A 23,070-nucleotide genomic window follows, 5' to 3' on the forward strand; every position below is an offset into this window, starting at 1 on the left:
TAGATTTGAGTTCCTCTTCTGATTCTCAAGATCAGCAATTTATCCATATGCTAGATTGCTGCCTTTTGTCTACTAGTCCCCTCTTTGAATTCCTGCATTTAAAGGGACTTCAAAAGTCTAACAATGCTTGCTTGACCAGCCATCACCACTTATGTGCAGGATCCCAAATCTGTAGTTGAAAAGAAGGTTAAGGGTCATCTCAAGCAATGCCCTCATGTTACAGAGAGGAAAACTTGGGCCAAGGGTGGTTGAGTGCCTAGCCCAAGATCACACAGGATCCTAACCCAAGTACTCAGGACTCTTGGCAGGGCACCATATTGGACTGTATCATAGTTCAGATGTTCCTGAATAGGTCAATGTTGTGCATAATGCTGAGGACATGTGTCTTTCTCCCTCAGTTGCTTCCCTCTTCTCCACAGACACTAAGTACATTAGTAGGAAAGTATGATTCAGGTTTATTTATTTAGCTCCTGAGGGGCCATCAGAGGCATTTTAGCACTAGGTGGCAGCAATACATCACATACATAGCCACCTACTAGAGACAGATTCAGGATTATGATTTAATTGGCCGTCCTCTGTTTTACTAATCACCATTTCTTTTTCACATTCTTTTTTTGTTGTTCTTTTATTCTAAAGGGGAGGTGGGCTCCAATAGCACAAGGATCTTGAGCCCAATAGCTAATTTCTGAAGGCCAGACTTAAGGAGAGCATAAGGGTGGGGAAGAGAGGGAAGAGGTCTCATCATCTGAATGGCTTTATCAGGCCATACTATATTCTGTGAACATTCCCATAGCCACCCTAATTCCCATCCAAAGGAAAAAAAAAAAAGTTCAACAGTCATTCTGTGTTCAGACCCTACTGATCAATCTAACTTTGATGAAGGTGGAAAGTTGATGTTTCCAAGGATGAGGTTCATTTTTTTTTTAATAAACACTTTTATTTAAAGTTTTGAGTTCCAAATTCTATCCTTCTTTTCCTCCTCTCCCTCTTCTCAATAAGATATAGTTTATAAATGTGTAATTATGTAAAATATTACCATATTAGTCATTTTGCATAAGAAAATTATATAAAGACAAAAACGAAAGAAAATGGAAAATAGCATGCTTCAGTCTGTATTCAATCAATATCAGTTCTTTTTTTGGAGGTGGATAGTAAACTTCATCACTAGTCCTTTGGGATTTTCTTGGATCATTGTATTGCTGAGAATAGTTAAGTCATTCACAGTTCTTCATCAAACAGTATCACTGTCACTGTGCACAAAGTTCTTCTGGTTCTGATCACTTCATCAGTTCATACAAGTCTTTCCAGGACTTTCTGAAATCATCCTTGTGAGAAATGGGTAGTTGTCTCCTCTCAATGTGGATATAACAGTCAGTCATATTCCCCCTGACCTGTTTGTAGGACAAAGGTCTCAGATCCCTTCCTCCCCCTCAAGTTAGCAAGGTCACATGGTTCAAGGAGCCCTGGTCTCAATAAGGTCCGCTCCAGAGTTGTGTCCATATAAGGAAGTATAAGGTCCACTCCTGAGTCATGCCCATACAAGGAAGAGGGGTGGGAATACTGCGTTCTGATTAGCTAGTTTTTGCAAGTAGATTATAACCCTACCAGTGATGAAAAAGGGGAAGGTCCCTTCGCATTAGGGACTAGGGTATAAAACAGGGCCTGCGAGCCCCCTTTCTGGGCACCCACTAGCTGCACACTAGGGTGCCTCCTTCTCATGAGAAGAAAATAAAGCCTTTGTCACTTCGCTGCTGAGTCCCTGAGAATTATTGAGAAGAGGATGGATTTTTCCCTCACAATCCTGCTTGTCATTTCTTAAAGCACAATAATATTCTATCACCATCATATACCACAGCTTGTTTAGCCATTCCCCAATTGATGGGCATTCCTTCGATTTCCAATTCTTAGCCACCACAAAAAGAGCTGCTATAAATATTTTTGTACAAATAGGTCTTTTTCTCTTTTAGGGGATGTCTTTAGGATATAAATCTAGCAGTAGTATTATTGTATGCACAGTTTGTTAGCCCTTTGGGCCTAGTTCCAAATTGTTCTCCAGAATGGTTGGATCTTTTCACCACACCACCAACAGTGAATTAGCATGTTGGGGTTCATTTTAAATAAAGAAGGACCATGAAAGAAAGTCAAGGGATCAGTCTGAGCCAGGAGTACTGGAACAGGAGGGAAACAGTTGCTCCCAAAGGGAGAGGTGGATTCCAGGAGTACAGTCAAAGAAGAGAATCAGGAAGTACAAGAGAGATCTCTGAGAGTTATTCTGTGAATCCTGACCTGAATTCTATAGACAGTGAGTGGAATAACCCAACCCATACAGAACATTTATGCAATCACCTTCAGATCATGCTTTAGACACATAGGAACACTGAGGGAGGTGGTATGGTGTAATGGAGAGTTCTGTAAACTGAAAGAAAGGGGAAGTGTGTCTCTGTCACTGTGTGATGTTGGGCAAACCACAATCTCTTTTGGACCCTGGATATTCAAAATGAGAGAGGTCTTTGTTGGTGCCAGTCTGAACTGAATCAGGCTGAAGTGGTCTAGACTGGTCTTTAGACATTTGTTCTGCAAAGGCCCTCTGTGTGGCAATATCCATTCCATGTGGTGGTAGAAGTGGCTTTTGCCCAAATTGTCTAAATTTTTCCAAAGGGAGAGTAGTAATAGCCAGTCACTGAACCTTCTCCTGTCCTGTTCTAAATCTGCAAATGTTCGTGGTAGCTGTGCTACTTACTCCCCATGTGACTGTGGCCAAGTCACTTAAACCAGTCCATTACTTGGTTTCTTCATCTGTATAGAGCACCGGCCCTGGAGTCAGGAGGACCTGAGTTCAAATCTGGCCTCAGACACTTGACATTTACTAGCTTTGTGACCCTGGGCAAGTCACTTAACCCCAATTGCCTCACTTAAAAAAAAAAAAAGGAGTTGGATTAGATGACCTCTGAGGATTCCTTTAACTCTAAATACATTCATTTATGATGACCAAACTATGACACCCCTCCCCCCACCACTGTAAAATATTCCACCTTGGCATCTTGCAAATTTTCCTGGCTTTTTAATTGGTAGAATTCTAACCCCCAAAATCCATAGCAACCACCTGCCCACCCCATTCTACAGTAACTAGGTTGGTCCAGTGTCCATCCCATCCATCCTGCACTTCACTAAGGGAGTTGGGCTTGTAATAAGAACACCTAGGTTCCAATCTTGCTTCTAATACTTGCTACCTCTGTGAGGAGACATAAGGGAGGGGCACATTATTCTGGAAATATCCGTCATTAAAATAAATAGATGTAGGAAGAGTGATGATTTGGGAATAGCGGTAGGAAAACACCAAAAGTCATCAGCTTTACTCTGACAAAACTTAGATTCCCTATTTCCAGAACTAAAGCCCAGCAAGCAAGCTGCACCCTGCCTGAGCTTAGCAGGACAACAGTCCTTTGTGATCACCCTCTGGATGATCTCATCCTCTGGGCTAGTCACACAATTCACCAGGTGTTCCCTAGTCAAAGACAAACACAAGACAAAGTCAGTGAATCAAATTTGTCCCATGCTTGCTGCTCCCTCATTGTTAGGGCTACAATTCACTGAGCAGCCACTAGCATAAGTAATGAAATCTCCCCACACTGCCTCAGTCCCCACCCACCCAGGGGTGGGCCCCCCTCCCCCCACATGTGTCTATAGCTCCAACTTGCTTGCAAGCCCTTTTCCTCACTTAGAAAATAAACTCTCTCTAACTCCCGACACCTGTCTCTGACTTATTTTGTTCTAGCCATACGTAGGTTCGAGACTGGTTCCAGAAAAAGTCCAATTGATAACTCTAGCCCCTCATGTCTTCCTAGGGTGAAGCTCCAGGGTAATCTGCATGTCTCTAGTCATTATGCTTTTATTAAATGCCTAATATATGCCAAACACTGTGCTAAATGAGTTGGTCCCTGACCTCAAGTAGTTTACATTCTACTCTGGATACTTAACACATATTATGGGGGCAGCTAGGTGGCGCAGTGGATAAAGCACCGGCCCTGGAATCAGGAGTACCTGAGTTCAAATCCAGCCTCAAACACTTAACACTTACTAGCTGTGTGACCCTGGGCAAGTCACTTAACCCCAATTGCCTCACTAAAAAAAAAAAAAAACACATATTATGTAGTGGTAGCCAAAAAAGGAAGCTTTGATGGTGGCAATCATATGAGAAGGAAGAAAAGAAAACCTATTCAGAAATAAAGGCCTATCTTGGAGATGACCCTGGGCAAGTCACTTTACCCTCATTGCCCCCCCCCCAAAAAAGTCATTCTTTCTTTTGTTTGTTTTTGCAGGGCAATGAGGGTTAAGTGACTTGCCCAGGGTCACACAGCAAGTAAGTGTCAAGTGTCTGAGGCTGGATTTGAACTCAGGTCCTCCTGAATCCAGGGCCAGTGCTTTATCCACTGCTCCACCTAGCTGCCCCCAAAGTCATTCTTTCCTTTCTAATGTTGTTATATAAATTATTCCCCTAGATCTTCTCATTTCACTCTGTTCCTGGTGGGGTGAGGTAGGTAATAGTAGACCAGATAGCAAGAAGTCTTTAATGGATAGTCACTGGTGACATGATGGATGGCTGAGTTAAACAATGGAAATCGAAAAACATACCCTAATCGACTATCTTTGCTTGCCACTCTCAATCCATTCAACAAATATATGAGTGACCACCATGTGCCTACTGAAGCAAAGGGATTGAAGAAAGGGCAGTCAGAAGGACAGGCTTTGCTATTTGGATTGGATATAGTCAGGCTCTCAAAAGAACTGAAGCATCCCTGAGGCTATGGACTATTTCACAAACAAGTTGGGACTTTTCCCCAGTTGGGGAAATTAGGAACAGCAAAAGCGGCTAATAGAAGTAGTAATTCACCTTTGAAACAGCAGATGGCAGTGTAAGAGAGGAAGAAGCCCAGCAGATAACCAGCAGCTTGTGGGGAGGCTGAAGCAGCAAGCAGGGGCTTGAGAGACAGAACACTATTTCATCGGGAATGTGGGCGTTAGAGTTGTGAATTGTCCCAGAAGAGTTTCCTTGTTATTTACCATGTTTATTGCCCAGATTTCTTTCTTTCTTTCTTTTTTTTTTTGGTGAGGCAATTGGGGTTAAGTGACTTGCCCAGGGTCACACAGCTAGTAAGTGTCAAGTGTCTGAGGCTGGATTTGAACTCAGGTCCTCCTGACTCCAGGGCCGGTGCTCTATCCATTGTGCCACCTAGCTGCCCTGATTGCCCAGATTTCAACATGCATCCAAATGGACCGATATAGAGTTCGTCCAAGAGTTGTAGATCTGGGACTGATAATACAGATAGACAAAGGAAACAAAAAAGAGGACAAAAGTTGGCTGGATTTCTTTAGGGAACTCACAAAGCACTTTTACTGACATAAGCACAGCAGCAAAGGCCACTCTTTTCAATGCAAATATTTTATTGGTGTTGCTGCATGGCATCAAGACATGGAACACCACTGCATTTGATGACTTAAGATGAAGATCACAAGGGACAATGGAAATGTGCCTGGTGAGTGTGAGCAGGCCGCAACATCTGACCAAACATAACAAAGAATTCTGAAGAACAGGTGTAAAGGTGATCCCATAAGACAGTCAAGAAGACCCATCTCAGATACTTACTATAGTTACATGACCTTGGACAAATCATTTGAACCTTATGTACCTGTTTCAAGGATGATAATAATAGTACCTACCTCCCAGGGTTGTAGTGAAGATAAAAAGATAATATTTGTAAAGCTCTTTATAAACCTGAAAGCTCTCTATTAATACTAATTATCATTATTAAAGGATGTTGGGGCAGCTAGGTGGCGCAGTGGATAGAGCACTGGCTCTGGAGTCAGGAGTACCTGAGTTCAAATATGGCCTCAGACACATAACACTTACTAGCTGTGTGACTCTGGGCAAGTCACTTAACCCCAATTGCCTCACTAAAAAAGAAAAAAAAAGGATGTCATCAAAATTATACAACAGGGGCAGCTAGGTGGCGCAGTGGAAAGAGCACCGGCCCTGGAGTCAGGAGTACCTGAGTTCAAATCCAGCCTCAGACACTTAACACGTACTAGCTGTGTGACCCTGGGCAAGTCACTTAACCCCAATTGCCTCACTAAAAAAAAAAAAAAATTATACAACAGAGAATGATGATTTGTGAGAAAGTATTGAGAATGAAAATGACTGGATAGTCAGAGTGTGGCACTAGTGGTACCCTTAATGACAGAGAAATGATGGATTGGGTAGGCCCATGTGATGAACTTATGGGATGATATGCATGAGAGTTAGACAGAATTGGCAGGTCTGGATGGGTTTCATTGGAAAGAACTCTCAAGTTGATGAGATCATAGCTGTATTTGGGTATTTTTATTCTGCTTTAATTACTGTCTTTTGCATTTAATATGTTAATATGTAATCTGATTCTGTCAGGTAAAGACAAGGTAGAAATTCATGAGCTGTGGATTTGAGTTGAATTTGGGTAATTGTTTTCAGGGCCTCACATTTGGGAAGGAAATGGTGCCAGCCTCTGTGTGTGTGTGTGTGTGTGTGTGTGTGTGTGTGTGTGTGTGTGTGTGTGTGTGTGAGACACTTACTACATGCCAGGCTCTGTGCTAAATGCCTAAATTGTTCATAAACTGAGGAACAAAACCTTTGCATCAGCTCATGTGGCTCTTGCCATGTTTTTTTCTGAAACCACACCCCTTGTCATTTCTTACAGCATAATAGTACTTCATCACAATCATATGTCACAACTTGTTTAGCTATCTCCTTAATTTCCAATTCAGTGCCACCACCAAAAGAGCTATTTCTGTACATATAGGTCATTTTCTTTTTTCTTTGATCTCTTTGGAGTACAAGTCAAAGGGTATGCATGATTTTATAGCCCTTTAGGCATGCTTCCAAATTGTTCTCCAGAATGGTTAGATCAGTTCACAACTCCACCAACATCAACTATCTTGTTTTGCCAGGGTAGCAAGCCTACCTAGGTCCTGGCTACATTACTGGCCCCCATTCATTGCCATGGGAGCCCACTGTGGCAATCCTGTATATTCTATTCGGACGATACCATTTTTCACCATTTTTTAAAACTAGAATTATTATTAATTACTTTGAGACCTAAAAACACTGCCCTGAGCATTGGTGAGGGTTATCAACTGAAGAGCAACCAGATCCTTGTGCTGGAGCTACCTTAGACATTGTCCAATCAAATCATCCACTCAGAGTAGGAATATCTTCCCCACACCTGATAGACTCTGCTGGAACACTTGGGGAAAGTATAATAATAGCTCACATTTCCATAGCCTTGTGAGGTAGGTGATATTCATTTTATTATCTCTGTCTTACATCTCAACAAACAGACATTGAACAAGGTTGAGTGAATTTTCCATGGCCACACAACTAGTTGTCAGGGGCAAGATTCCAATACAAGTTTCCTGATTCCAAGTTCAATGCTCTTTTTTTTTTTAATTAAAAATTTTTTTTTTGCAGGGTCATGGGGGTTAAGTGACTTGCCCAGGGTCACACAACTAGTAAGTGTAAAGTGTCTGAGGCCGGATTTGAACTCAGGTACTCCTGAATCCAGGGTCGGTGCTTTATCCACTGTGCCACCTAGCTGCCCCCTCAATGCTCTTTTTACTGCACTATTAGCTGCTTCCAGTAGCAGGCTTTTTTTCTGGCTAAATCCATCCAAAGGGCATAAACTAAAGGAGAAAGGGCTAGCTGTCAGCCAGCATTCAAGATGATGGGCACACAGGAAAACATTAGTTTGCCTGGAAGTTCTAAAGAATTTGTCGCTGCCTGGCTATATGGGCTACATGCCCCATGGTTCTGAAGAGTCCCACAGATTCATTTATTTGCAGAGAGGTGACAGGTCCAGCTTATTGCTTTTCTTTCCCAAAGATCAGGATAGAAGCTAGGATATGGATACATGATGTCTTTGTCCAAGAAGGCTCAGTTCTGGCAACTATGGCCTCAGGAAAAATTTCAATAGACGTTGTTATTTCATAGCTTCGTCCCCCTGGCCAGGTCATCCACAAATTTGTCCCACTTCTTCTGCCATACTTCCTTGGTAGCTTTCTTCTTGTCGACTGACAGGGAGCTATACCTGCAGGAACAAAAAGACAGTTTCTGTCTTTAGAAAGGGTTCTACTTCCATCAGTGATCAAACTGGAGGGTCCAGGGGAGAAGATTCTCTTTAGGAAATCGGGAGAAGAGAAGAGGAGAGATTAGGTCCCAGGACTATGGTGAACTGTACTTTCTAGAGAGAAAGAGATGAAATATGAGCAGGGACACTTACTTGATTGAATTCATTGCTAGCTGTTTAAGGGTCCTCAAGTCAGCCTTCATCCCTCCAATGCCCACAAAAGCTTCGTAGAAGTCATAAGACAAGCCTTTAGCCCCAAAGATAGATGGGTCATCAGAACTGACCACCATAGGGTGCCCACTGGACATCAGAGAAGCTGCTGGGTGGTTCCTTAGGTCAGACACCAACTGGAGGACCTGCCGGGGGAAGATATGAAGGCAAAAAAGCATACTACAAGTCACAAAGAGAAGTTGAGAGATAATTCCTTTCCAACTTCTAGCATTATTCTAGATACCAGGCTGGTATTTAGGGATGGGTTCAACTAAGGAATAGATCAATCAATCCGTAAGTATTTATTAAACAACTACTAAGTACTAGGGACTGTGCTAGGCAATAGAGATACAAGTACAAAGAATGAAACAATCTCTGTTCACAAGGAGCTTGCATTCTAATGGAGAAAACAACATGTACTTGTGTGTGGTGTATAAATAAATACAAAGTAGTTAAATACAAGGTGGTTTGAGAGGAAAAGCACTAGCCATTGAGGTAACAGGAAAAGCTTAATGCAGAAGAGGATGCTTGAATCAAATTTTTAAAAAAGAAAGGGATGTTTTTAAAAAGAGAGAGATGTTTTTGTTTTCGTTTTTTAGTGAGGCAATTGGGGTTAAGTGACTTGCCCAGGGTCACACAGCTAGTGAGTGTTAAGTGTCTGAGGTCGGATTTGAACTCAGGTACTCCTGACTCCAAGGCCGGTGCTCTATCCACTGCACCAGCTAACTGCCTCCTAATGAGAGAGATCGTCAGGTCAGTCAGTCAGTCAACAAGTATTTGTTAAATGCTTACTACATGCCAGAATTGTGCTAAGCTATGGGAATACAAAGAAAGGTTTAAAAAAACAACACCCACTGTCCCTGCCCTCAAGGAACTTACATTCTAATGCAGAAAACAACACACAAATAACTGTAATACAAGTTATACACAGTGCAAATGGAAGGTGATCTCAGAAGGAAGGCACTAGCAGTAGAAGGGGGAGGGGGGGCAACAGAGGTTTTCTGCAGAAGTTTTCAAGGAAGGCAGTGGTGGAAGTTAGGCAGGGGAGCATTCCAAGTGTGGAGAGTAGCCAATGAAAAGGCATGGAGAGACGGAGGATGGAATGTACTGTCTGAAAAATACCAAGAAGGCCAGTGTCACTGGAACACAGGATATTGGAGAAGGGACTAAGATTGGAAAGGGCCAGGTTGAGAAGGGCTTTAAATGCCAAACAAATAATTTTGTATTTGCTACTGGAAGTAATAGGAAACCAGAGGAGTCTCCAAGGTGATGAAATGGTACATGCAGTTGGCACATGTGAGGATCAGGGAAAAGGCCAGTTTAGCTACATCATGGAATATGGGAGAAGAAATAATGTCCAATGAGGCTGTAAAGATAGGTTGGAGCCAGTAGAGATTAACAATTTTTTCTATAATCCCCTTCTACAACATATATGGAAATGCTCATTTTATTCATTGATTGTTAGGTTCAGAATAAAAAAAATTTCTGTTTGCATAAGAAAAATTACAAGAGACCTGGATTTGGGCCCTGCATCTGACACTTAATAGATATTTGACCACGAGCAAGTACTTGACTTCTCTAGACCACTAGGTGACCAGCAAAGTCCCTTCCAAGTCTAATATTTGATGATTTTATATGTCACACTCTTTTTCCAGCTAACTTTCCCACATCTGTGTCTCCTACTGATTCAGCCCAAACTCCTCCATCCTTTAGAGCGGCCTCACTGTTGCCAGCTGTGGTTCTGAAGACAATTTTCACTCTCAGAGCCACCGTGCTTCATGCTTCAAAGTCATCTCTGCTGACAAAGATGAGGAAGAGAGGATATGTAGAAATGGGAATCAGAAGAGGACTATGAGTCAGAGTAGAAACAGAGGTCTTGGTAATAAACAGAGTTCTTCTGAAAAATGACTAGCATTGAGCACCCACTCATAGAAGGAACCTTACATGCATTTCCTGAGGAGATCTGGCCTAGAGTTAGACCCAGACAGAGGCCCTAGGAATCATACCTGGTTAGAGATGGGACACACTTCTATAGGGATGTCCCTATTCCAAGAGATATTTTTAGCCACCGGGTGTCTGCCCAGAGCAAATCCATGGCCAATCCTGGTGGTGTTCAGTACTAGAGCATCCAGAACGTTCTCATCTATGGAAGTGCCCTGCCAATCTGGAGATTAAGAATAAAGACTTTACTAGTGGATGGAACCAACTGTATGGACCACAACTTACCTCATAGGTTGTTATGAGGAAAGCACCGTAGTGCTATGTAAATATAATTGTTGGTCTGGACCTATGATTTCATTGTCCTAGGGAATTCTGTGTGTAGAAACTCCCTCTGCCACTACACATCAGCAGCTCAATCTATGACATAGGGTCTTAGAGAATTATTTGGGGGCTTTAAGAGCTTAAGTGAATTCATTTAATGCACGTGATCATACAATTTGTGTCAAAGTCAAATTTGAACCCAGGTCTTCCTGACTTCCATCCATCACACCACACAGTCTCTTGTTATTAGTATGTTTTCTAGGGGGAAAAAAAGCATCAGGTAAAGAAGGGGAACACACTCAGGAATCTCAGGAATTCTATACCATGTTGCCACTATTTTAGAATTTGATTATGTTTTATTTAGTAACATTTTATATTATTCTTTGTTCCATATATTCATTCATTCATTCATTCATTTTGAAAGGCAATGGGGGTTAAGTGACTTGCCCAGGGTCACACAACTAGTAAATGTCAAGTGTATGAGGTCATATTTGAACTCAGATCCTCTTGAATTCAGGGCCAGTGCTTTATCCACTGTGCCACTTAGCTGCCCCCTTGTTCCATATATTTAAATCCTCTTTACCCAGCTAGTTAGAACAAAGAAACTAACAAATTTGTTTTGAATCTCCCCCAAAAGAAGAGTTCAATAAATCTGAAATTAATTTGTTGTTGTTGTTCATTTGTTTCTGACTCTTTGCAACCCCATTTTGTGTGTGCCTGATAAAGACACGAGTGGTTTGCCATTTCCTTCTCCAGGTCATTTTACAGATGAAGAACTGAGGCAAAGAGGGTTAAGTGACTTGCCCAGGATCACACAGCTAGTAAGTATCTGAGGCCACATTTGAACTCAGGAAGATGAGTCTTCTGGACTTGAGGTGCAGCACTCTAGCTGCCCATCTGAACTGAATTAAATGGTGGAATCTAATCAGATTGAATACATGGAAGCTGTGGAGAGGAGGATTATGATGAAAATGAAAGCAACATCACAGGAGAAGTAAAGATATTTTCGGTGGGTATACTATGAACCACAGGAAAGGTATGGCTTAGGGGAAAGAAGATTAAATTTTTGTTTTGTTTTTGGGGGGTTTTTTTGCAGGCAATGGGGGTTAAGTGATTTGCCCAGGGTCACACAGCTAGTAAGTGTCAAGTATCTGAGGCCAGATCTGAACTCAGGTACTCCTGAATCCAGGGCCGGTGCTTTAACCACTGTGCCATCTAGCTGCCCCCATGAATATTAAATTTGAGGTGAGAAAAACCTGAATTTGACTTATAGCTCTATTACTTACTGCCTAAACGTAACTGTCATTTTCTACCTAGGTGACGTTAGGCAAATTGCTTTATGTCTCTGGGCCTCAGTTTCCTAATTTGTGACTTGATGGCCTTCATGGTCCCTTCTGGCTCTTAGTCCATGATTCCAGGATACTAATGGTAAACACAAATTGATGCCAGGTTGTATAGTACTAGCATTACAGCCGGCTTCTGTGCTCACCCAAAGGAGGCCTTCTAAAGACAGCAGGCTCTATGGCTGATATACACCACCTAAGGATAGCACAAACTGCCTGGCCTCTGCATTGGGCTCCCATCTAGCCAGCTTTTCCTAGACTAGCCTGGGCAAATGGCTAAGCTTCATGAACTGAGGCTGGTAGGAAATATCCTAAGGATTAATGGGGCCCCTGGAATGGTCATGTGGAAGCAGAGGATGAAACTGGATCATCAGCTTCTCAAGACTAAAGAGACAGGCATCTTGTGGCAAGAAGCTGCTGTTTTCTTTTTTTTTTTGGCAGGGCAATGGGGGTTAAGTGACTTGCCCAGGGTCACACAGCTAGTAAGTGTCAAGTGTCTGAGGCTGGATTTGAACTCAGGTACTCCTGAATCCAGGGCCGGTGCTTTATCCACTGCGCCACCTAGCTGCCCCGAAGCTGCTGTTTTCATCATTGGCCTAATATACACTTGGGACAGCCTCCATATGTGCTTTTGGATAATGATGATGAAGTGCATTCCTTCATTCACACTCTCCCATATTCCATAAAGTTGAACACGGTGTAGGACGCGTGGCTCCTAAGGATGTTGCAGCTCACCTGTCTCCCCAGCATGGAAGAAGTAAGGCAGGTCAAAGCCTTGAGTGGCTGGAAGGAGCAAAGCTTCCTTCAGCGCCCACAGGGGATACCCCTTGTCCTCTTGACCCACCTGTGGGGAAAAAAAAGGAGGCACACTAAGCCATTTACCTCATATACATCTTGGTTTTGCCGTTGAGTCCTATGTCTTATTATCACTACTCTTCCATATATTCAGCCACCATTGCCATTAGGACCTGGGGAGAGTGACCAATAGCCTGGAGGAGAAAGCACTGAGCTGATAGTAGGCCTAGTTCTAGACTCAGCTCTGCCAATAACCAGCTGTGTCATCTTGTTTATGGAAGGCAACATCATCTCCCTGAGACTAAGTCCCTTCAGTTATAAAGTGAAGTAAATAGGCTAGATAAACTATGGAATCTTTTTTCTTTTTGGACGTTCTATGGTCCTAAACAACTTTTATCCAGGGTATGAAATGTGAACAGAGAATAATATTAACAGCTCAAATTTATACAGAATTGTAAGATTTATAAGTATCATTATTCCTACTTTATGGAGGACGAAACTGAGGCTTTGAGGCCTATAGTAACACAACTAGTCGATGTTAAAACTAGAACTTGAGCCTAAATCTTCTTGACTTCCAACCAACACTCTTTCCCTTTATACCATGCTGAGATACCATCTCTAACCTTTTTAACAACCCCTAATATTCCAAGCTTGTGCCTTTCTATCCATTCCTCTCCCCAGGGCTTATCTTATGGGTAGGGGGCAGATATGAGTGAAATACCAGAATCCCAGGCCAAAACCAAAATAAAAAAGAACTCCCCCTTACTCCCATTCTACATTAGGTAACAAAGGCTGGATGGAACGGAGACTTATTAACAGAACACATAGGGATAAAGACTGTATCTGTGATTTTACTGGAACAGGGAAATACTTTTATTTCCTTGGGAGGAAACACCTTCTACCAGTGCTAGCTAGCCTTCCCTGTAATTTATAATATCAGAGAGTTGTCTAGAGCATTGAATTGTCCAGGGTCTCACACACAGTATTTGTCAGAGGTGAGAAGGGAACTCAGGTCTTCCCGGCTTCCTGGCCAGCTCACAGCTAAAGTGTACTTTTTTTTTTATTATTATTATTTTTATTGGTGAGGAAATTGGGGTTAAGTGACTTGCCCAGGGTCACACAGCTAGTAATTGTTAAGTGTCTGAGGTCAGATTTGAACTCAGGTACTCCTGAATCCAGGGCCGGTGCTCTAGCCACTGCAACACCTAGCTGCCCCCTAAAGTGTACTTCTTATCTAGGAGGACATCAGGTCACCCTTTGGCTCATCAGCAGATTAGAATCCTTTGTCAGATAACCTAGCTTTCACATTGAAATACTGGCCTTGAGATCTCAGAAAGATGGGGGAGGGAGGGCAGAGGAGGAGAGAAAATTAGATTGCATAGGGCAAACTCCCAGAGAATGGGAGTTTGGGGTAGAAACTGGGTATTGAAGAAAAAAAATCATCCTTTTTTGACTGTCGTTCCTGGGTCTCTTTCTCCAAAGAGTTCATGATTATTTTAGGTGCCAGACGGCACAGAGGCCATTTCCAGGAGGAAGGTGAGAGGAAGAAATGGCCATAATCAATGACTGGACCATCCTCTTCCTCCTGCGAACTTTCTTTTTAAGCTTCTTCTGTGTGTCCTCCACCCCCTTTCTACCCTTTCTTCTCCAATGCTTTTCTCACCATCCCCAAGGTATTCCCTTCATGAAGAATAAGCTCCCTACTCTGCAAGATGGGTACCAGACCCCGGACTGCCACCCCATATGTTGTGGGTAGTAAAAAGAGAAATGTTACCAGGTCAAATCCTGCCATGCTCTCTGGGAACTTGACTCTGAGCTTCATCGCAGTCTGGACAGATTCAGCGATGTGAGACACATCTTTCATCCTTAGAAAAAAGAAAGAAGTGCCTGTTGTGTTAATGTGTTGGGTATTTCTCTAAATGATTCTCTCTTGTTTCTGGGGTTAGTATCCTATTTTCATCACACTGCTATCACTCCCTGCCTCCAATACCCAGAAGCACTACTATTTCTCCAATCCCTAGGTCAAAGAATAGTTTCTTTGAAATTTATCACCAATTGGTTCCAAAGTGATCCACCAACTTTGGAACTATGGACAGGGAAACTTTTCTCACGTGTCATTAGACCACACATCTGTGGAAAATTTCTTACAGACTTTGACATTTAAGGCACCCCCCCCTCAATTTGGTTTCAATCTTATTTCACAATATTCCCCTTCTTGCATATTATGCACTAATCAAACTAAAGCATTAGCTTACTCTAATAATGTCCTGTTTTCTCTTACATCTTTGAATTCACTCAGACTATTTCCTATACCTGAAATTTTCTCCCTTCTTAACTCCACCTGTTGAAATCCTCATCTTTCAACAATAGCTCAGATGACACTCCCCCATGAAGTCTTCTCTGATGTTCCAGCTGAGAGTCTTCTCCCATTTCTATGCTTTTGTCTGAATCTCTCATTTGCTCTTATGACACACTACCTTATACTGGACTTATTTTTGTACATGACATTGCCCCTTTTGACTGTAAGTTCCTCAAGGGCAGGGGCTCTGACTTGTCTTTCCCCCCATGTTTTATAGCCCTGGCATCCAGGACAGTACATCACCTAGAGTAGGCACCTAGTTTCAACTGATCACATTCAGATTTAACTAGACAATAGTTTTATCAGTTGTTTGGATGAAGTGCATTGGCCTCTTCCAACACTTCTCCAGGATTCTGAAAAAGTGCAGGAGTGAGGAAATGATGAGAAGGGAACAAGCGCGTGAAAGAGACTACTTGTGGACAGATTGTAGATTCTGGCTCCCAGGGGTAGGGGTCCCAAATCTTCATGGACAACTAACTGCCCCCAGGCCAAAGGAGAATCACACAAAATCCTCAGGCTATTACTATAGTTGAATGAGAGAGTTTAAAGCTCTGGTTCATTCATTGAGAAAGTTGCTACTGTATGCAAGGCACAGAATTCTAAAAGCTCCATCTCATGCTGTGCTCACCAGAACCATGAAGATAAGCAGCCAAACTATGGGCAGTAGGAATAGAATTAAGGCACCTGAGAATGGGTCTGGCTGGTGGGAGTGTAGGGCTAGGGCTCAGATTACTGGCTCCCCCCCAAGCCCCTTATTTCACAAGTTACTAGGTGACTCTAGTATAGTTACTGTACACTCACCCTGCACACCAGAACCCTAAGGGAATGTCTACAAACATTTGCCTAGCAAATGGTGCTAAGACTGGAGTTGTGGCATCTGACTGACAGGAACTCTGAAGCCCCACTAGAAAATCACCATTCTGAGCTTTTTACCAGGTTGGCTTCCCATGTATCCATACACCTAAAACTAATCAGGCCCCAATGCAGGAGGAAGATATTCCATCCCTTGTGACTGGGAGAGAGAGTTAAGAAGGCTATAGAGAATACCAGTTACTCCTAAAAGCCCAATTAAATGGTGATATTATTCTAGTAACACCACCACCATTCTACTACTACTACTACTACTACCACCACCACCACCACTACTACCACCACTACCACTACTACCACTAGTACTACCACCACCACCACCACCACCACTACCACTACTACTACTACTACTACTACTACTACTGTCAAAGTTGGAAACAGTTGGAATGAAAAATGAAGCAAATTTTCCAGATAAGGTTAAAAACAGCATTCTTGTTATCCAGGCAGAGGTGGGATCGGGCCCAAAATTATCTAAGAAAGTGCTTCAGTTAATTTCACTTAGATGGTGAAGCCTGGAACAAAACATTCAGCTAGAAAATTGCTAATGCACACACTCTCTCACATACACATCTTTACAAATCACCCAAATTTTTTATGTTTTTTCTTTTGTTTTGTTTTGTGCTTTTTTGCAAGACAATCAGAGTTGACCCTGGGCTCACACAGCTAGTAAGTGTCAAATGTTTGAGGCCAAATTTGAACTGAGGTGGCAGCTAGGTGGCGTAGTGGATAGAGCACCGGCCCTGGAGTCAGGAGGACCTGAGTTCAAATCCAGCCTCAGACACTTGACACTTACTAGCTGTGTGACCCTGGGCAAGTCACTTAACCCCAATTGCCTCACCAAAAAAATTTTTTAAAAACACCCACAAATTTGAACTGAAGTTCTCCTGACTGGTGCTCTATCCACTGTGCCCCGCCCCCACTTTTTTGTTCTTAGCCAGACCAGTACTTTATTTTATTTTTATCTTTTGGGAAACAATTGCCCAGGGTGACACAGCTAGCCTGAGGCTGGACTTGAACTCAAGTCCCCCTGACTCCATGGCTGATGCCTTATCTGTTTTGTGCCCATTCTTTCTCACTCAGACCCCTGACTCCCTGCCCACACCAAAGTCTAGGAAGCAACCTTTTCTCACCTGTGATCACTATAAATGATTCTGGCCCCAGTGAAGTCAGGGTGGTCTTTGGCAAACTTCTGGGCCACTTCTTGATAAGTCTTCAATGACCACTCTTTGTCATGTGTTTGTCCATTCAGTTCATATACCTCAGAGTAGTAGAAAAAAAGAGAAGAAAATGTGATCCCAAATGGATCTCAGAGAAGGAAGTAGGACTTGATTGTAACAAAAGATTATCCCTCCCAAACCTGTGAAAGGAACAGAAGTAGAATGAACCACATTCCTTATGACTCCCTATGTCTGTTTTGAACCCATCCCCTTTCCAGAGCAGGTCTCTGTTCTCCCATCTGAAATGTCCAATGTCAGGACGAGTTATGGGAGTTAATAGATAAGTGGTCAAAGAATATGAATAAGTCATTTTCAAAGGAGGAAATTCTAGCTATCAACAACCAAATTTTTAAAAATGCTCCAAATCACTAAAAATTAGAGAAATGAAAATTAAAGCAACCAAGGTTTAATCTCATACCCATCAGATTGGCAAAGATGACAAAGAAAAAAATGGAAAATGACAGCTCTTGGAAGGGCTGAGGGAAAATAAGCACATTAATACTGTGGAGTTGTTGGGGCAGCTATATGGCGCAGTGGATAGAGCACCCGCCTTGGAGTCAGGAGTACCTGAGTTCAAATCCAGCCTCAGACACTTAACACTTACTAGCTGTGTGACCCTGGGCAAGTCACTTAACCCCAATTGCCTCACTAAAAAAAAAAAAATACTGTGGAGTTGTGAATTGGTCCCACAATTCTGGAGAGTAATTTGAAACTATGCCAAAATGTCTAAAGTACTAAACCCTATATCACAAAGAGATCAAAGAAAGAGAAAAGGACCCCAAAGTGGAAAAGTATTTATAGCAGCCCTTTTTGTAATGGCAAACTCGAAAACTAAAAGAGTCCCCAGCTATTAGGGATTACCTGGCAAATCACTGTATATCAACGTAATGGAACTAGTGTTCCATTGTGCTATAACAAATGATAAAAGGGAGAATCCTGGGAAGACTTATATGAATTGATGAAAAATGAAGTGAGCGTAAGGAGGAAAATTACTTATGAAATAACAACATTGTAAAGATAAACAACTTTGAAAGAGCTAAGAGCTATAATCAATACAATGACCAACCACTATTCCAGAAGACCACTGATGAAACATTCTACCCAACAAAGTGGTGATGGATTCAAGATACAGAATTAGACATATAAGTTTGATTATGGTCATTGTAGGTATTTATTTTGCTTGACTCTGCATATTTGTTGTAAAAGGTAACAAAATCTTATGTGTCCTTTTTCATGGAGTGGAAGGCAGTGGTTAATATAGAGCCCCCCAAAATATAGAGCCCCCCAAAAAAAAGAGAAAGAAAAAGAGGTTTATTGAAACATGTTTAAATGCAAGGAAAAAACAGAAGGAAAGCCCAAAGGAATCATAGACAAACAGGACAGCCTGAAAATTACATTTTGAAATGAATACATACCTAAAAAGAAAAGCAAGTTAGCTATACATAATAGATATTTTCAACTTCATGCATACTTTTCTTTCTCTGTTCTTCTATGCATATGGAAATGCTTATTTTAACTGATATTTTCTAAGTTCAAAATAATTTTTAAAAACATGGGTGGAGGGGCAGCTAGGTGGTGCAGTGGATGGAACACCGGCCCTGGAGTCAGGAGGACCTGAGTTCAAATCCGATCTCAGACACTTAACATTTACTAGGTGTGTGACCCTGGGCAAATCACTTAACCCCAAATTCCCTCACTAAAAACAAAACAAAACAAAAATATGGGTGGGAGGTGGAGAGGAGGAAAAGGGGGGTGGATAAGAAATGATGCATTAAAGAAAGATGCATACTAACGTACAAACTAGATTCAGCTCTTTCCCCCATATCAGGAGAACTAGATCCATTCTTGACTCAAATTCACTACCAGGAGCTCTGGGTATTGTCAATATGTTGCTGGGTTGATGTCTATGGAATTAGACCCCAAGCAATTACCAGCAATGCATTTGATGGCAAGTGTGGCAGAAACTGTGCACCACACACACATCCTTGGTGTGCATAGGAAAAACTGAATCTAAGCCTCTCCCAGGCAAACAGCAGGCTTTGTTGGGGTTTTTTCCCTGAATCTGAACAAATTTGTTCTGTGCTTTTATCTCTTTGAATTATTATCCTCCCCCTTTTCCCCTACAAATACACCAGAGGGAGATATTCTGAGAAAGAGACAGACTGGCAGAGTAGTTTCTGAATGTCATTGCTATAGAGGATGGTTATTCCATCCCCCTTTCACCTGAGGTCATCTTACTTGCCACGGGGCAAAAGTCATGTGATAAGAAAAAGGAATGCTTTGTGGCACTGAGCTGCTCCTTTGTACTTCTACCCAGATGATCTGAACTTCCCTGGAGAAGCTTGGATAACCACTAGGAGACAGGTAGATCCCGTGACTAGCACCAGGAAGAAAGCATAACAACAGGAAAATAGCCTCCAAGCCTGGAGCAATGACAGTAACCCAAAGGAAATTATCTGAGTCACAATGACAAAGGATTCAGAGTTGTTAAGACTATCTGAAAGTATGAATCCCATTGAGCTGGTTATCTGGGAAAGGCAATTTCTCTTTCCCATCATTGGGTGTGTTCATGTCTTGGATTCCTACCCCATCCCTGCCAGCTACACCCAAAGATCTGGAAGGGCCAAGAAACAGAGCCAAGAGACAGTTGAAGTTTGTGTTTGATCTAGTTCCCCTTTCACTTTATCTTTATTTTTGTTTTGTTTTGGTTTTTTTGCAGGGCAATGAGGGTTAAGTGACTTGCCCAGGGTCACACAGCTAGTAAGTATCAAGTGTCTGAGGCCGGATTTGAACTTAGGTCCTCTTTTTTTTTTTTTTTTTTTTTTTTAGTGAGGCAATTGGGATTAAGTAACTTGCCCAGGGTCACACAGCTAGTAAGTATTAAGTGTCTGAGGCCGGATTTGAACTCAGGTACTCCTGACTCCAGGGCCGGTGCTCTATCCACTGCGCCATCTAGCTGCCCCTGAACTTAGGTCCTCTTGAATCCAGGGCTGATGCTTTATCCACTGAGCCACCTAGCTGCAACCCCCCCCCCCACACACACACACTTTATCTTAATGTACAACAAACTATGTGATCTCAGTAATCAGTCTTTGAATCTATGGAGGCAATGGGAAGTAAATGGAGAAAGAGGAATCAATCCACAGAGCCGGGTGGAGGCTCTGAGTATTATTCCATTTCATCCTGTAGATTAATTTCAGAACTCGTCAATGAGGGGTTAACCAAAGTTGCATTAGTGCCTAGGCCAAACAGAAGAGAACCAAGTTGGTTAACGGCTGAGCACCCTCTACTGGCCAAAGGACATACTGTGTAGCCTTTTAGAAAGGGGGGCGTGGGGTAAATAACAGGGCTGAGTTGATAGTTTAAGGAGAGCATCCCCTGGTGCATAATTCAGCTATTGTGCTCCGTTAAGGGATAATTAATATGGTGATGCACTCAATGTCTTTCTGTGGCTTTAGGAAGGCAGTATAACCAGAGTCCTATACAGATAAGGCAAATGAAGCCTAAGAGGGGTTCAGTAAATTGTCCAGGGTTGCACAGGATTCAGACCCTTCTCCTTACCAGACCAGGCTTTGTACCTTCCTTCTCCTCATTCCAACCTACCCTTCACACAACTAACTGCCAAAGTGATTTTTCCTAAAGGATTTTTCTTTGTATCCTCAGCAATTAGCACTTCACCTGATACATAGTAAGTGTGTAATAAATGCTTCCAGACTGCTTTCTTCTCACTTCACCGTGGCTCCCCTCTATTTTAGTAAAACTGGTTCACAGTAACGAAAGAACATTAGATTAGAAATCAGGAGGTCCATGTTCAAATGTGGGCACTGAGCCTTTCTATGTGACCATGAATATAATTTTATTTCTCTAAGCTTAAGTTTCCTTGTCTTTAAAATCAAAATAATTTTATTTATTCAGGTTCTGATTCTTCCATTACTTTTCTTACAGTTATTTTGTTGTGGAGAAAACACTTTTAACCTTACAGTAAAATTTGTTAAAATAATGATGATGACAATGATGACGATGATTACAAATCCAGTGTACCCTAATGCATTGTTGGTGGAGCTGTGAATTGATCCAACCATTCTGGAGAGCAATTTGGAATTATGCCCAAAGAGCTATAAAGCTGTGCATACCCTTTGACCCAGCAATACCACTTTTGGGTCTTTTTTCCAAAGAGATCATAAAAAAGGGAAAAGGACCCACATGTACAAAAATATTTATCTGCTCTGTATGTGGTGGCAAGGAATTGGAAATTGAGGGGATGTCCATCAATTGGGGAATGGCTGGACAAGTTGTGGTATATGAATGTAATGGAATTCTATTGTGCTGTAAGAAACGATGAGCAGGAGGAGTTCAGGGAAACCTAGAAGGACTTCCATGAACTGATGATGAGTGAGATGAGCAGAACCAGAAGAACATTATACACAGTATCATCAACATTGTGTGTTGATCAACTGTGATAGACTAGATTCTTCTCACCAATCCAATGGTACAAGAGAGTTCCAAAGGCCTCATGATGGAGAAGGCTCTCCAAATGCAGAAAAAAAAAAAAGGAACTGTGGAATATGGATGCTGATTGGACCATACTATTTCTTTTGTTTTTGGTGCTGTTGTTTTTCTTTTTTGAGGTTTTTCCTTTTTGCTCTGATTCGTCTCTTATAGCATGACTAATGCAGAAATATGTTTAATGTTGTTGTATATATATATAACCTATATCAGATTGCCTGCTGTCTGGGGGAGGGAGGAGGGAGGGGAGGGAGGGAGAGAAGTTTGAAATTGGAAATCTTACGTAAACAAATGTTGAAAACTAAAATAAATAAATAAATACTTTTTTTACTTAAAAAAAAAAAAACAAAAACAAATCCAATGTACCACCCATTTTCTCAGTGGTAGTGGTTGTTGGCTGTAGCCACTACTACCTCTTTCACCCAAGTGCTCTTTTGTTTTCAGGTGGCCTGAGCTTCCCTCTTCCTCCCAGAGCTGTAGAAGCTGGGAGGAGGGGAAGTCCTTTCTCTTTCAGACCCATGGCCCTTCGTTTCCTCTGTTGCAGTACATTGCTTGCCATTTCAAAACCACACCTCCCAACACTAGTTTCTATGCCCACAAGAAAAGCATCATAGCACTTTGTCCCTGTATTAAGGAGACTGACCTATTGCTTGACCTGTGGGTAGGAGATAATATACTAAAGCTACTACTGAAGCTTTCCATGAGGTCTCAAACTTTATCCTTTGTTAACCCAATATCTGGAAGAAGGAATTATTTAAAGAAACCAAGATATCTATTTACCATGAGTCTCAAAGCAACTTCTTGTTACTCTCCAAAATGCTTCTTTCCGGTTAGTGTTCAATCTATTCCAAAGACAGCTGCTCACAGGATTATGGCATTAAAAAAGGAAAGGCCCTTAAAGATAATCTAATCTAAGGTTTTATCTTCTTGGTGAGCAAACTAAAACCCAGAAAGGTAAGGAAGGTAAAGGGACTTGCTCACATCCTCTGACTCCAAAGCCAATATTTTTTTCAACTATACTAGAACTGATTCATTGGATCCTCCCCTTTCCAGAACTCTTGCAAGATCCCCCACAGGTATGTCTTAATTATATGCCATTTCCACCAAAGTCCAGCTCAGATGCCTTGTGGTGGTGGAAACAACTTTCAGTTCTCAAGCAGAATCCAAGCTGTAACAGAAACATAGCATCAAGCATTTGGGAGGTGAGAGTTCTTCCGAACTCTGTCCTGGCCAGAGCACATCTGGAGTGTGGAATTCAGTCCTGGGCACCATATTTTAGGAAAAACTCTGATAAACTACAGAGTAGCCAGAGGAGGGTATAAAAGGACTGGGGCTTCTGCCATGTGAGGATC

At 42.0% G+C, this 23,070-nt stretch overlaps 1 protein-coding gene across 5 annotated transcripts in view; it reads right to left on the reverse strand.

Moving 5' to 3' along the window:
* Positions 1-7,075: 7,075 nt before the first annotated feature.
* The window catches only part of ADA2 (adenosine deaminase 2), an 84,654-nt gene continuing 68,659 nt past the window's right edge, over positions 7,076-23,070 (reverse strand). For all 5 annotated transcript variants that reach the window (XM_043967793.1, XM_043967795.1, XM_043967792.1 and 2 more), the window contains 6 exons: positions 17,126-17,253; positions 14,541-14,631; positions 12,707-12,815; positions 10,373-10,530; positions 8,310-8,512; positions 7,076-8,117 (listed from right to left, as the gene is read on the reverse strand). In XM_043967793.1, the coding sequence (XP_043823728.1) occupies positions 8,015-8,117; positions 8,310-8,512; positions 10,373-10,530; positions 12,707-12,815; positions 14,541-14,631; positions 17,126-17,253 (792 nt within the window). In that variant the 3' untranslated portion in view covers positions 7,076-8,014. The remainder of the gene's footprint in view (positions 8,118-8,309; positions 8,513-10,372; positions 10,531-12,706; positions 12,816-14,540; positions 14,632-17,125; positions 17,254-23,070) is intronic.

The sequence above is a fragment of the Dromiciops gliroides genome, chromosome 5, assembly GCF_019393635.1.
Source record: "Dromiciops gliroides isolate mDroGli1 chromosome 5, mDroGli1.pri, whole genome shotgun sequence".
In the NCBI taxonomy this organism is placed as follows: domain Eukaryota; kingdom Metazoa; phylum Chordata; class Mammalia; order Microbiotheria; family Microbiotheriidae; genus Dromiciops; species Dromiciops gliroides.